Source organism: Anguilla anguilla, chromosome 4, assembly GCF_013347855.1.
Source record: "Anguilla anguilla isolate fAngAng1 chromosome 4, fAngAng1.pri, whole genome shotgun sequence".
Classification (NCBI taxonomy): Eukaryota; Metazoa; Chordata; class Actinopteri; order Anguilliformes; family Anguillidae; genus Anguilla; species Anguilla anguilla.
The window spans coordinates 32092114-32106110 of NC_049204.1; the positions used below are offsets into that span (position 1 = coordinate 32092114).

A 13997-nucleotide genomic window follows, 5' to 3' on the forward strand; every position below is an offset into this window, starting at 1 on the left:
CCGCTGCCTTTCACTGTAATGCACATTGGGGGATGTTAATGGAAGACAGCGTGTCCCGTGAACCCAGGTCTAACCATTTGTGGGCAGGACATTCCTCAGACTGCTTGTTTGCCTACCTGATACAAAAGATTAAAAGGGTAGTTTCTACAAAAGAAGAGAATGTCCACCAACAGCCAGTGAGGAGTGAGAGGAGGTTACCAGCTTATTAGTTAGTGCGGGCTTTAGCTAAGAGCAGGTGTGGGGGGAGAGTGGGAAAGGGTACAACAGGAAATATCCAAAACAGGAAATACTAGCAACAGTTCCTGTAGATCAAAATGGCAAGAGGTCGCAAATAACGTAAAATAAAGTTCAACGCCACTAATATACCAAATCACACCGTACTAAGTGGAAATCACTGTTGCTGACCAAAAAGTTTCCTTACTTATGGCCTTGATTTAAATTCAGTGTATTGGTGCCTGCTGCTGTTACTATGGTTACCTCAAAATGCCCTGCTGCATGAATGGGGCCAAATAAAAGGGAACAGATGGTGGAAACACAAACCTTCTGGGAGTGTAAGGAGGAGGCAGAAGCACAAGCATGTTTCAGTAATGGAAAAGCCACAGCCAACACTGGTCTGCCCATGCCTACACCTACACAGACTGAGGGGGTTGTTAGCTGACTGCCAATCACCGCCTTAGAGGCGGTAGCCCTCTCCCACTCATTGGCTCTCAGCTGCTGTCCTCTTTCTCTCACTGGTTCTTGATATAAATCTGATTGCACTCATTGGTTCTTTGCTTGTGCCTTTTCCCACACACTGGCTCTTAGCTAAAGCCCTCACTCACTCATCAGCACTCTGCTGGTAACCTCTCACTCCTCACTGACTGTTGGTGGACATTCTGTCACTCACTGGCTATTAGCTTGTACAATTTCCCACTCATCACAATATCTTACTGTCTCTGTGTACCATATATATATATATATATATATATATATATATATATAGCACTGCTGTGTTTGCTGTTTGCGTTGATAACCAAATTTCCCCCAGGGTATAAATATAAGTATTTATCTATCTATCCATCTATCATTGGCTCTCAAGTGAGTCTAATCCACAGGCTCTCCCTGCAACAGGGAGCTAATGCTCTTTCAGTGGCCAAGAGCATCTCATATTTCAGCCAAGCTTTATAGTCTAGTGAGGACAGAAAAATAAGCCACGGATACCATCTTTAAGTCTTAAAACAAAACCAAAAGCAGAAGCAATAAAAATGTGGAAATGTCACTCAATATCAGTGGACCTGGGACATAGTAGCGATGGATTTGCATTATCAACAAAGGCAAACATGCTAACAAAAACAAACATCATCATTATCACTACATCCTTGAGACCCAAAACCTAGCGAGCAGGATGGTCACTCCACTGTTTATGTAGTGAGTGCCAGGCCTGGGTGCCTCCTGAACCAAATGGAAAATCACTGCTTTCTCTCAGACACAGTGGGCCGTGGGGTTCTGGCTACCGCAGGTCGGTCAGTAACAGGAGACACTTTGATGATGCTGAATTATGTTGTACTGAACATCCCGGCCTGTCGTGTTCTCTAAGAGGAATGGCCAGCTGCTGTTTCTCTGCCAGGTGTCTATTTGTGTCATTGCATGTAGAAATAGCAGCACGCCTCTGTTAAGGTCAAAGGTGAGGGCAGATGACATACTGTACAGTCTGTCCACCAGCAAATAAAACATTTGAATGCAGAGATGAGTTTAATGTTACATTGGTTACCCAGAGGTGGATAACTGCATGTATGGGTTCAGAAAGTAAAGTCATCCCCAGTATTTTGTTCCAATCACCTGGATTTGCTAATTATCACAATTCTTCTGACAGGAGGTAAAACTAATTAGTGAAATCAGCTGGCTGGTGGGCAGATGGAAGACCCACATAGCAGGACTTTTACTTTCTACCTCTGCAGTTACCCAGTACATTCTTTGTCTTGGCTCATTGAAGGTAAAACCGAGAGTTAAAAATGGTACAGTGAAGGTTTTTTCTCCCATTCTCAGAAGAAAATTGCTGTCCTTTCCACTACTTGACCCCAATTACAGCGCATATTAGCAGGCTTTCTGTTCTGAGAAATGTCTGTGAAGCTGCTGCACTTCAAACTGAATACATGTGTAGGCACAGTCAACGAAATTCACCACACTCCCACATAGGACCTAATAGTCTAATTCCTGGGTACAAACTGTTTGCTCTGTGACTGACCGGTGTCTGAGCCGCTCGATGTTCAGTGGGGGAGTGCACCTGCGAGTAGAAGCGTCTCCGCCCGACCTGATGGCAGCACTTAACACCTCTTCCCTTAACGCTTTCTACATTGGCAAACGGCCTCCGCCATCTGGCGCGCTAGTCCCAACTGTGCGTTTGTCATCACTGCTGTTAAGAGACTATTTTCCTTCTCAGACACCGGTAAGATGGGTTTAGCGTTTGTGATTTATTAATTTGCCGAGTGTTCTTCTTATTGAATTTCTCGAGTGACCACATCGGCTGCTCCTCCTCTCGATCGGACGGAAGGAGCGCTGTCGGAGGAGAGCAGACGCGCCCCTGGGGACCGGCGAACCCCGCCGTTCCGCCACCGCTCACTCAATCGGCTGTGCGATCACCTCTGCCGTCTGTCTGCTCAGCAGACGGCACGCATCTATGAATAGAGTTCCTTCTGGAGATTACAAAAAAAACGTACTTGCAGATCAGCGACAATTTAAAGATTCACGTATTCTTAATTTATTGAACGTAATTTGACGCGTTCGCGAGTATATTAATCTCTCTGTCCCACCAGATGGCCCGGGATAATTCAGTAACATGTTCGGGCGACCTCCGCTTTAAAAGCTGGCGGCCTTCCTGCTCCAGCCATTATACGAGCTACAATCGAGTTTGCCTCAATCCATTGTGCATCAAACTCGGCCTCGGAGGACGATGCCTTTGTTTTCTCAGCTCCCTGATCGAGTTACAATCTCTGTACACAATCACACACCCCCTGCCCTGTTAAAGAAAAGAAAAAGAAAGAAGGAAAAAAGAAAAAAAAAAACAACAACTAAAGAAGCCTTTACATAGAAAGGCCATGTGAGTGACATCATGCCTGACTCACCCTGTTCTAAGACACCACAGGGACTTCCGCCGCGATCTTTGCAGAGCAAGTACTTTGAGTGTCATAACAACTGAGAATGAAGAGACTCCACCACTGATTCATGCTTTTCACCACCCCTTGTCTAAATGACAATGATACTTCTTTTAAAAATACAGGCTGGATGTGCCTGGTTTTATCTGGCCCACTGTAGATTTCTGTTCTTAATGAAGCTTTGCTACTTCACTGGGTGGTATAGCTGAAGGATACATTTTGTCCAGGTTGTACCAGACTCCAGGTGTGTGGGAGGCTGGGGTCTGGGTGTCAGCTGTGTTGGCCGCATACGCTGGCGTCCCCTCCCCGGCAGTCTGGGAAGCACATAAGGAAGGCTGTAAGGGACAATCTCACACACGCACGCACGCACACACACACACGCGCGCGCAAACACACGCACACGCACGCACGCACACACACACGCACCCACACACTCATGCACGCACACACTCACGCAAACACGCACAGGCCGGCTGAAGTGCCCAGATAATGGCAATGAGAAGAAAGCCGACCCCCTCGAGGGTCGCTAAGTGAAATCTAACGACCTCGGCTAAAAGATACGCGGGTCGCTCGACGGGGTGAGAACGGCCGGGTTCTCAGGCTAGACTGCAGCTGAGCGGGAAAAGGCCTCTGTGGGGTCGGGGACTCCTCCAAACCCCAGCGGACGCTCTTAGGGGGCATGGTTACGGCGTCCATTTCCATAAGAAAAGGCTTCCCTCTCCCTTGACGAAGCTATCAAACTTTCCGACTCTGTTCATAAAGCCACAGTGGAGACCGGGGAAGTTAATCTTATTGCAAACGTACAGATAGCATCAATGTCAGACTGGATGGTCAAAGAAATAAGAGTTTAGAATAAAGAAAGCACTTCAAGTATTGTCACTGAGACTCTTACTGCAGTTCAAAACAACAAAAGTCTCATGTTTGCTGTACAAGGTAATTAACCTCTACATAACACAACAGACAGTTTAAACATGGTGAAGATGAAAGCAGTGTTACACTAAATTATGGTGCACATTACACTCAGTCAACAGTGTGTTTCCATGTATTTATCACACGGTGACTTACAAAGTAGTAGACGCAAAAACAATTTGCAAAATACAATGCAATGTAAGTATATGTGGTAAATATATCAGTACAGCACAGCACTCTGCTCACAACATGTCATTACAGCAAAGCGTTGCCAATAGCCACACCACTATGTCCGCATTACATTGGTCATTGCTAACTTTACCTGGTGTGAGGCCTGTCCCACTTTGTCTTCATCAGGATCTACTCCCACTCTAGAGAGACAGAAATATAAAAAATCAATGTATTACACAAAGAGAGAGAAAGAGAGAGAGGGGTTTGTACACTAGACACAGTCTTGCAGTGAATCTGAAAGGAGCTTCCCAGGTGGCACAAAGCTAAAACTCAAGTCCTTGCTGCAACTGAACCCTTCCGCAGGGATTCATGTAATTTCAGGAAAGGTTATTGTAAGCAGGGTTTACTCATTCTTATTGTGCAAAGAGTTCCTACAATCTGCCTGCAACAACTGTACATGTAATGTGAAACTCTAACACAACGAAGCATCAGCAGCACTGGCAGGGCAGGTAGTGTACCTTCCCACGCTGATGAAGGATGTGGCAGCAATGGGTGCGGCCAACAAACATTTTGGGGAAATTCCTAGTCTGGATTAACAGACAAATAAGGCATACATATAGTTTTAATACAATGTCAGGAAATGGTCTTTCAGCATTAGTAGACTGAGAGTTACGCCAGAATCATAGCCCAGTCAATGCGAAATAAGTACGGACATGTTGTGCTGAATCTTCTGCGGCTCACAGTAATTATTCAGAATGAAAGTTCTCATGCATCCTGTTGGTTGAAAGTGGCATGAACAAAACCTATGCAAATTAAAAAAAAAAAAAAAACACAAAGCCAATTACTCTTGAGATTTCAATGAATGTGATTATTCTCCTGTACCGAGCCAAGCGGTTGGTTTGCCCTGAATGCATGAGCGGGGGGGATGCGGCGCCTTGTGTCTTGCCCCCTGAAAATTGAAACAAATGGACTTGCAACCTGCCCGAGACAGCCCATCTCATTTGTAAATTAGAAAATTATCACTGCCTTCCAGTCTATCCCTTTATTATTTCTATCCAGCTTCAGAGCTAAGTCCACACTTCAATTCTGTATTGCCCTCACTTATCGAAACCTGACCTTCACCTTATGCTCCCAGACTTCCACAGGACAGCATCCAAAACCTACCTTTTCCCCATTGCGAGGGGAATATACACTCTACTGGTTTTCTTTTTTTTTGTTTTTCTATCCACTGAATTGAAACCATTCTGCACTTGGGCTATAAGATAAATGTAATTAGTGTAATTGTAATGTTATTAAATGTCATTTCTAAAATGGCAGGCCTACTGTCTGTCTGTCCCACATCACTGTGACCACTGGCAGCCAGGAGGGCCAGAGGGACAGTTGCCTCAGAGAGGCCTAGTCATTAGGTTTCTATTAAAAAAGACAGTGAGTTTGCCATCTTTGAAATATGTGTTTCTGGTAGATAAAGAGCATGCATATGTGTGTTTGTGTGTGTGTGTGTGTGTGTGTGTAACAGAGATCAAATTACATTTGTTCAAATATACTATCATTCTACTACTCTTACTGCTCTTGAATCATGCTTAATTTGTCATTTCTCAAGTAATTCTTCAAATAATAAACATCAAAGGCTTAAAAGGTGGGGGTGGGGGGGGGCTCCTAACTGGTTTTGCTAATGAGGTAGGGGCGAGGTATGCAGGGGGGTTGTGTGTTAAAGTTCAAAACTGTACTTTGATTAAGGTGATACAGGCTGAGACAGAAAAGCTAAATGGAGTTAGCATGAATGCACCCACCTAATTTCTGCAGTGCACTCGTGTATGTACAAGCATGACCTGTATGTACAGCATGAACACTGCAGCCAGAGTGTATGTTTTCAAAAGTTTGGGCATGTTTTGTTGATTTTTTAAAGGTCCAGGAAACTGTGAATTCGTTGCTAATGTGTAGTTGTAATACTTCTTTTCATTCACAAATGGCCAAGAAATATTTAAAAATGATTCTTGCAAAATAAAAATAAAAAACGTATAAAAGCCTGTGCCGAAATTTGCTTGCTTTTCCCTTGCCAGGTTTTCAGTGGGCAGGGTTACCTGGCTGTTAGTTACAAAACAAAAACTTTAAGTCCAGTGAAATCCTTTGTGCATGTAATATGTAAATGTTGTGCTACAGTTTTTTCAAGTTGAAAATATGTCATTTTTGACACTTGCCGAAAAGGTCATGTGACATATAAATCAGGCTTAAAGCTTTGAACCCACCAGGACTGCAGTTTTTTCAGAAAGATCTAAGGGCGCCCAGTTTTTGCTTTGTTTTTACAATAACAAAGAAGGTTGACATTTCACAAGAATAATTGGCAAGTGCACTGTAATCCCACTTCAGTTTATCAGAGTTTTCTCACAAAGGAGCCCATTTACTGTTTTGTTTTGTTTTATCAATCTCATAAATACAGCAAAACAAATATCATTGTGTATTAAAATTTACAGAAGTATGTCATGTTTAATTACAGTTAAATGATGAACACTAATGTCATCTTTCAAAAAACCTTTGAATATTATAGGTCAACTTTGGGAACAATGCATATCTGTACACAGCGCATTACCCGTCCATTTCCAAATAGAGTATGCTGGTCTGGACACACCCCTAGTATTTTCTATACAAACAAGTGACTGAATACAAAACAGGAAAATTTCTTAAAAATACAATCTATTCTGTCCTTATACAAAGGGTACTCCAGAGCATGATTTGCTTTATTTAAAGGGTACAGCAAACCAGTCATGACCTCTGGAAATAACTGCTTATGAATGCTGCATTTTGTTGTGAAAATAATGTGAATCTCCTGCCCCTTAAATAGCAGTTATGGTATTCCTTTAATTGTAATTGCCCTGTCTAGTTCTGGCTGACCTTGCATCTCAGGGCCAATATAATATCTTTAAAGGTCCAGGAAACTGGATTCAAATTGTGGTTATATTCCCCAGAAGTGACAATAATTGTCTTCTTAATATTTCTAACCCAGGTTTTTAACCCAGTTATAACCATTACATTGTAATAAACCCTATTATATTATTGTGACCTTTTCAGCAGATAAGGATAGGGTGTATGTATGTAGGGCATGTATCCTGTATTCATTAATATTTGAATCCATAAGACACCTCATATGTAAACCATTCCTCGTCGCTAGGTTAGAGAAGGCTGTCCCGTGCAGTAACATTAGACTACCAGACAACACAAAAGAAAGCAACATAAGCTTGGCTACACCATCGCATAGTTAAACCTGCAGATTATTCATTGTATAATACTAATGTAACACTGAGATACTGTACACTAACATTAGACTCGAAAGCTTTCTTTAACTCCAGCCAGTCAAGTTCTTCTACACCAATCTCGATCAAACCATTTCTATATGGACCTTGCTGTATGCCTGGGGGTAGTGTCATGCTGAAACAGAAAATGGCCTTCCCCAAACTGTTGCGACAAAGTTAGAAGCACAGACTTGCCTAGAATGTCATGGCATTAAGATTTGCCTTCACTGGAACTAAGGGGCCTAACCCAAACCATGAAAAACAGCCCCTGACGAAGGGGTGTCCAGATACTTTTGGTCATGTAGTATATCACAAGCTAAAGATAGGCCTACTTAGGGAATGTTACTATCAGCAACAGCTGGGACGAAGGTGAAAAGCGGGAAGGTGCTACACCATGTACAAGTGATAACCTTTTAGCAAAAAAAACGTATTGTTTTTGTAGATAGTTGGTGAAGTCCTCCTTGCAAAAATGGGCACTACAAATATTGACTGTTGAGGTTATTGCAATATTGCAGTGCCCATGTGCCTCCAGAATCACATTTCTCATGGGCATCTTCCTTTTTTTAGAAAATAAAAAAATATTGGTTTTTCTACTTTCAGAGAAGGCCCACTTCTTTGGCATTTCCAACTTAGCGTGACTGCAGAAAAGTGGCAAGAGCACTATTTACATATTAAAAGTAGAAAGGATTTCACTGGCCATAGCATTTTATTTACTTACATTGTACCCAACACGTCAGCAACTAATTAAATAATTCACAGATTTCAGTTTCCTGGATACTTTAAACAGTATATTTCAATGTAAAGAAAATGTACAGATTTAAAAAAAACTTTAGTAGTGGAGCACTGCCACATAAAACTCCACTTCTCATATTTTCCAATTGTCCATATTTTTGGCAAAACTCTGGCTCTTTGATCTTTAATGTGAGTAAACATGAGCTGTCAGGTAGAGGGGAGCGTGAAGGCAGAGAGCAGAGGACTAATGAGCTCAGTCTGACAAATCAACCACAGGGGATAATACAACAAGGTTTGGATTTAGCACAGGGGTTTAAGTTCTAGATGTGGACAATGGGTGTTCGGGTAAACTTTTGTATCTACACGGTGTGACCAAAAGTATAAGGACACCCCTTGGTTTGGGGCTGTTTTTCATAGATTGGGCTAGGCCCCTTAGTTCCAGAGAAGGAAAAACATAATGCTACAGCATGCAATCACATTCCACACAATTCTGTGCTTCCCCAACAGTTTGGGAAAGGCCCTTTCCTGTTTCAGCATGACAATGCCCCTGGGCACACAGAGAGGTCCATATAGAAATAGTTTTGTCGAGAACGATGTGGAAGTACTTGACTGGCCTGCACAGAGCCCTGACCTCAACCCCATCCCACACCTTTGGGATCAACTGGAAAGCCAACTGTGAGCCAGGCCTAATTGCCCAGTCAGTGCCCGACCTCACTAATGCTCTATGGCGGAATGGAAGCAAATCCCAGCAGTGATGCTCCATTGAGTATAAAGCCTTCTCAGAATAGTGGAGGTTGTTATAGCAGCAAATCGTGAACCAACTTCATTATAATACACATAATTTTGGATGAGATGTTTGATGTCAGGTGTCCACATACTTTTGGCCATGAAGTGCATGCACTTCATTAATGTTTAAATTACAAAATTTTACTGTCAAAGCGTGTAAACCATATCAGTTACAGTAAGTATATGTACGGAGGTAAAGCACCAGGCTATATCCAGCGAATGAGTAAATATGTGCAGATAGAAAGTAAAACATAAAAAAGTCAAACAGAAGAAAAAGGAAAGCAAACCATAAAGAAAGCTCTAACCTTAATGGTACTCATCAGCTCGATCTGACAAAGACCAGTGTGGGTCGAGGCTCAGGATTTTAAACAGCGCATGAGACCTTTGTCTTCCAAAAATACAACCAAATACTGTATATATTTTTCTTCTTCCAAAGAATGGCCTTCTTTTGGCAGTCTCTCAGTTACATCAGTATTATTTTATCATTTGATATCAGTACAATTACAGGGCAATGGTATATAATTAGCCTTTGCTGGCCTGAGTGGGGAAAACTACGCTGTTAATACATGTTGAGATTATCTGCAGTTATCCTATCATGTGGGTGAGAATACTGTATGGTCTCATTTAACAGACCAAACTTTGACCCCTGCCATTTCCGCTGCCTGATACTTCTAATAGTGTCTCCTCTCATAAGCCTCTGTATGTGGGGGTGGGGGTATAATATTACTGCATAGACATGCATATTCAACTAGACAGGCAAGTACGCCTTCAGCTAACCTAAGCTTGGGAAGCTCTGGGAACAAGCCTGTACTGCGCATATTGAGTACAAAACAGAGTCTCCATTAAAGTGAATGGGGAATATCAGACTTTTGAAGGCAAAATAAGACATCCTCGTTGCCTTTTCAATGAAAAGCAGACTGAAAATATGTAATATGTAACAAAATATGTTCATTTTAATAAATATTTTCCCAGAATGTCTGGGCCAAAACAAAAATTGTTTCACAAACCGCTACACATAATGAAATTTATGATCACAAAAAATGGGCTGATGAGTTCTCTGGTTGATCACCTTGGTATTCTACACTGATATCAATGGGCAGCAAGGTCCTTTGCACGCAACATGCGCAGTAGAGGCTGTTTCCCATAACTTCCTAGGCTTCACTGCCTGGCCCTTCCTACCATCTCCCTTTTCACTGTACGTGTTATGCATTACTGTGCCTGTCCTGTACTACTGTGCAGAAATTAATTTCTTGCAAACCAGTTCCTGTCAGTGGGGATCATTAATGTTAACATCAGATGGTGGATATCTAGTAATAAATCACTCTACTCCATTTTAAAGCTGTATGCACTGGAAAATCTTTTTTTTAATCACTAGTGTTGTTATCACTACTATTGTGTTGTGTCTTTGTATTGTGGGAAAGATAAGACAAACCTTATGAAATGGTTCTCTGTTTCCTAAGAAATAAAACTTCAGACAAAGAGCACTAAGCAAATTGTATAGAGTATTACAGTCCTTTAAAATGATCTAACAGTAGCAGTTCACTGTGCAGTGGATAATATGACTACACTACCGGACAATGACATCTGATGACTTTCATTAAAGCAGACACAAATGCACCACAACATTATAGCAAATTCCCACTCTATATTCTATAATGAATGAACGCACTACAATGCTGCAGTGCATAAATTTATTTTTCCACATCAATGCATTGCAGGACTAGGGACTGTAGATACATGTGATGATAATGTTCCATCATGCTGCTTTAAAGGTAACTTTAAACATGATAAAATGGTTAAAAAAAATACACAACCAAGCAGAATTTGAAATAAAAATGATGAAGATAAATGTAAAAACTGTCTTCAGCAAATAAAATGTCCTTATGGAATTTCCTCCAGCAAGACTGGATTTGAATTCAGACATTCCCACTACACAGCAGGCTTAAGGTAATGCCTTATTGTGTTATGCAATAAATAAAGTAGGCAGCAGAATCTTATGCTTTCCATAAATGTAAGAATGAGCACATGCATATAATATTGCACTTTTTCATCACATGGCAGGTTACTGTAGTACTTTGTAGTGAAGCCAAAAGCAAAACATGTAAAACGTCATCCCTACAACCACACATGGAGATGTCTGGAGCTAGCCGATGTCCATAGAGAACACAGGTGTTCACAAAGAATCTATTATCACTCTCCCATCCCCCTGCTGAGAGCCATTAATTTTAGTGGAAACTGACTGTAGGCACCATCAACACCGCCTTAAACCACTTCATCACCTCCTGTGGACTACCCACCCGGGACACTTAGCTTGAGTCATATGAAGGAGACAGGGATGAGGCCACCTGATCTCCTAGGGAAGCCAAGCTGAGGCGCACATACTACAGTTTCAGGCAAATTCAAATTCGAGCTTTGTCCATTCTCAGTACCTGATGAGACCCAAATGTGATTCGGCCCAGGCCAAAGATGAGATGGCTGCAGTCAAACTGGATGAATCTCCTGATCATACAGTTCTCATAATCACCACTTGCAAATAGGATATTAACTTGAGACAGGCTGCGCATCCACAGCCGTAAACACTAGACTATCAGACAGTGAGGTCAGCTAAAAAAGAACACGCTGGAAAATTAAACCAGAGAGTGGTAAGTGTGTGAGGAGCCAGTCGTTGTGAGTAGCAGGATGACCGACGGTATGCTGGTGCCGTGCTCCAGGAACCCCTGTCCTTCCCGAGGGCTGCTGGGGCTCTAATTAGGCTCATTGGCTGGATGATTGTGGGTAATTAAGGCAGCAGGAGGAAGAGGCTCTCTGCTGTAGTCCCGTCAGGTCAGCCTCTGTGGCATGAGGGAGTCCACACTCTGTGATTCAGCCACCCAGGGAGTCGCAGAGCACCACATAAATCCAACCTCTCTGTCAAACGACAATTTACCACGTCCATAATAAGTTCAGTTATGACACCGTGTCACAGCTTGGTGATGGCACATACAAAAACACTGTGTCATGAGTGTGATTTCACTGAAAATCACAGTCTCTTGGTGTCTATTCATCTATTCCTTACAGGTGCAGCGTTCAACGGTGTAATAATAAGTGTCGCTTTTCAGAACATGGTACCTGTCATATTTTTTTCCACTGCATTAGACTTGGAGGAAGAAAAAAAAATCAATCAACAAAGAAAAATAATTAGATGCTGAAGCAGCCGCTGTGCACTACGCACATAGCATGGACATGAACCAAACCTTGCTGTCAGTACAGATGAATCCAATTAGCTATTCAAGCTCTCAGGGGCAGCCAGCTGGGGCATTGCTTGAATCCAAAAACGCTACGCTATCAAATGCTGCGAGCAAAGGGACTCAGCCAGGCACAAACAGCTTGTGTCTGACCTTTATAACAGAGCGCGGACATGACAACATAACGCTGACCTCAAGCGGTATCAAATACACTAATGCCTGGCAGCTCCTCGCAGTTCAAGGTATAAATAGTGCAATACAACACGGCACCTGGTAACAGACTATGGTCTTAAGTTTCATCCCCGGCACAAGAAAAAAACAAAACAAAAAAAAGCAGAAAAGTTATTGGTCTCAAAAGGTTCTAAATTAAGGCGAGCTATTCGTTCGGCTCAGCAGGAACCTTACAAAGCGCAGCGACAGGGCCCTCAACGCCGATGCTGCGCTAAGAAGCATTAGCGATGATAACCAGCGTGCAGGCGTACTGTTCCGCCTCTGCCGAGATGGCCAGTTGATTAAAAAACGGGGCTAGCGCAGCGTGACAATGCCACTGTCTGGGTCGTTTCCACAGGTGATGCCGAGAATACGTCCTCTTTTATATAATTTCAGAAGCCATTCCGCCGCCAATTCTGCTCGGGCAATTTGTCATTACCTGTCATTATTCGTAATTCGTATCCTGTTTTCTTCTTCTGATTCATAGCAACGGGTGTAACAGCAACAAAGGGCCTGAACAATGCAGGGCAGTGAAACAGAGGCGACATCCATGGTAGCTTCTAAACTCCATGAAAAGATGTCCATGATAAGCCATGTTTATCCTGCAGAAGACTGGATTTTGTAAAATTGTGTGGGTCGGAAAATGAGAAGGACGGGCGGTGAAGCTACAAGGGTCTGAGACAGAGGGAGTGAGTGTTAGAATCTCACAAAGGGAGTCATGTCAGATGAACCTGCAAATGTAACTCTTTTTGTAATCGGTGACATATATAACAGCTATTTATTTCCCACGGCACACGACTGACTCTGAGGGCAAAGACACTGGAACTCTCACAAAAGGCGAAACACCTCAGCCATCACTTTCTCCCCGGTTCACAGCAGAAGGGACTGAACCGAAGATACAGTCAGTGGTAATGAATCTTTCATGAAGACCATCAATTACTGGATTGTACAGTCATGAGTGTGAACAATTTCCCTCCTATAGCATATTATGACACAGTGTGTTGCTACGAACACACACATGAGCTATTCTATTTTACCTCTATGTACAAATCAGAAGCGAAAAACCCTGTCCATAAACTGAACCCGTGCACTTCTTAGCACATAGCGCTTCCTCCATAATTAACTCTGAATAACTACATCACTCAAGCATTCATGCTCCTTTTTTTTCCCTTCCCAAGTGCAGGCCCATTGAAATCAAGTCCATCTGCCCAGCTTTCTTTTAACCTCAAACACATTAGGATGTGCGCTGAGACACATGGCAGCGCTGTGCGCCAGACTGGTCGAGGAGACAAGGCAGAGACTGTGTGAGGGCAAACCCCGCCTGACTGTACACACAGGAACAGATGTCCAAGTCGAGGCTTGCCAAGTCTTCTTCTTAATGCCTCTCTTTGGAGGATCTCGTAATCCAAGTTTATAGTGCACACGTACACACACACACACACACACACACACACACACAACTGTGCAAAGAGCTATTAGAGTGATTAGTATTATACAGTTCTCTATTGTTCCTTTTTCAACAATACACATATATTAGCAAAGTGCTT

The 13997-nt window shown here is 42.6% G+C and overlaps 1 protein-coding gene across 3 annotated transcripts in view; it reads right to left on the minus strand.

Moving 5' to 3' along the window:
• The window catches only part of LOC118225721 (sodium/hydrogen exchanger 9-like), a 72882-nt gene that overhangs the window by 6273 nt on the left and 52612 nt on the right, over positions 1-13997 (minus strand). For all 3 annotated transcript variants that reach the window (XR_004764888.1, XM_035414605.1, XM_035414606.1), the window contains 2 exons: positions 4363-4411; positions 3348-3445 (listed from right to left, as the gene is read on the minus strand). Coding sequence is in view for 2 of the 3 variants with exons in the window: in XM_035414605.1 (XP_035270496.1) it covers positions 3348-3445; positions 4363-4411 (147 nt within the window). In the remaining variant the exon portion in view is untranslated. The remainder of the gene's footprint in view (positions 1-3347; positions 3446-4362; positions 4412-13997) is intronic.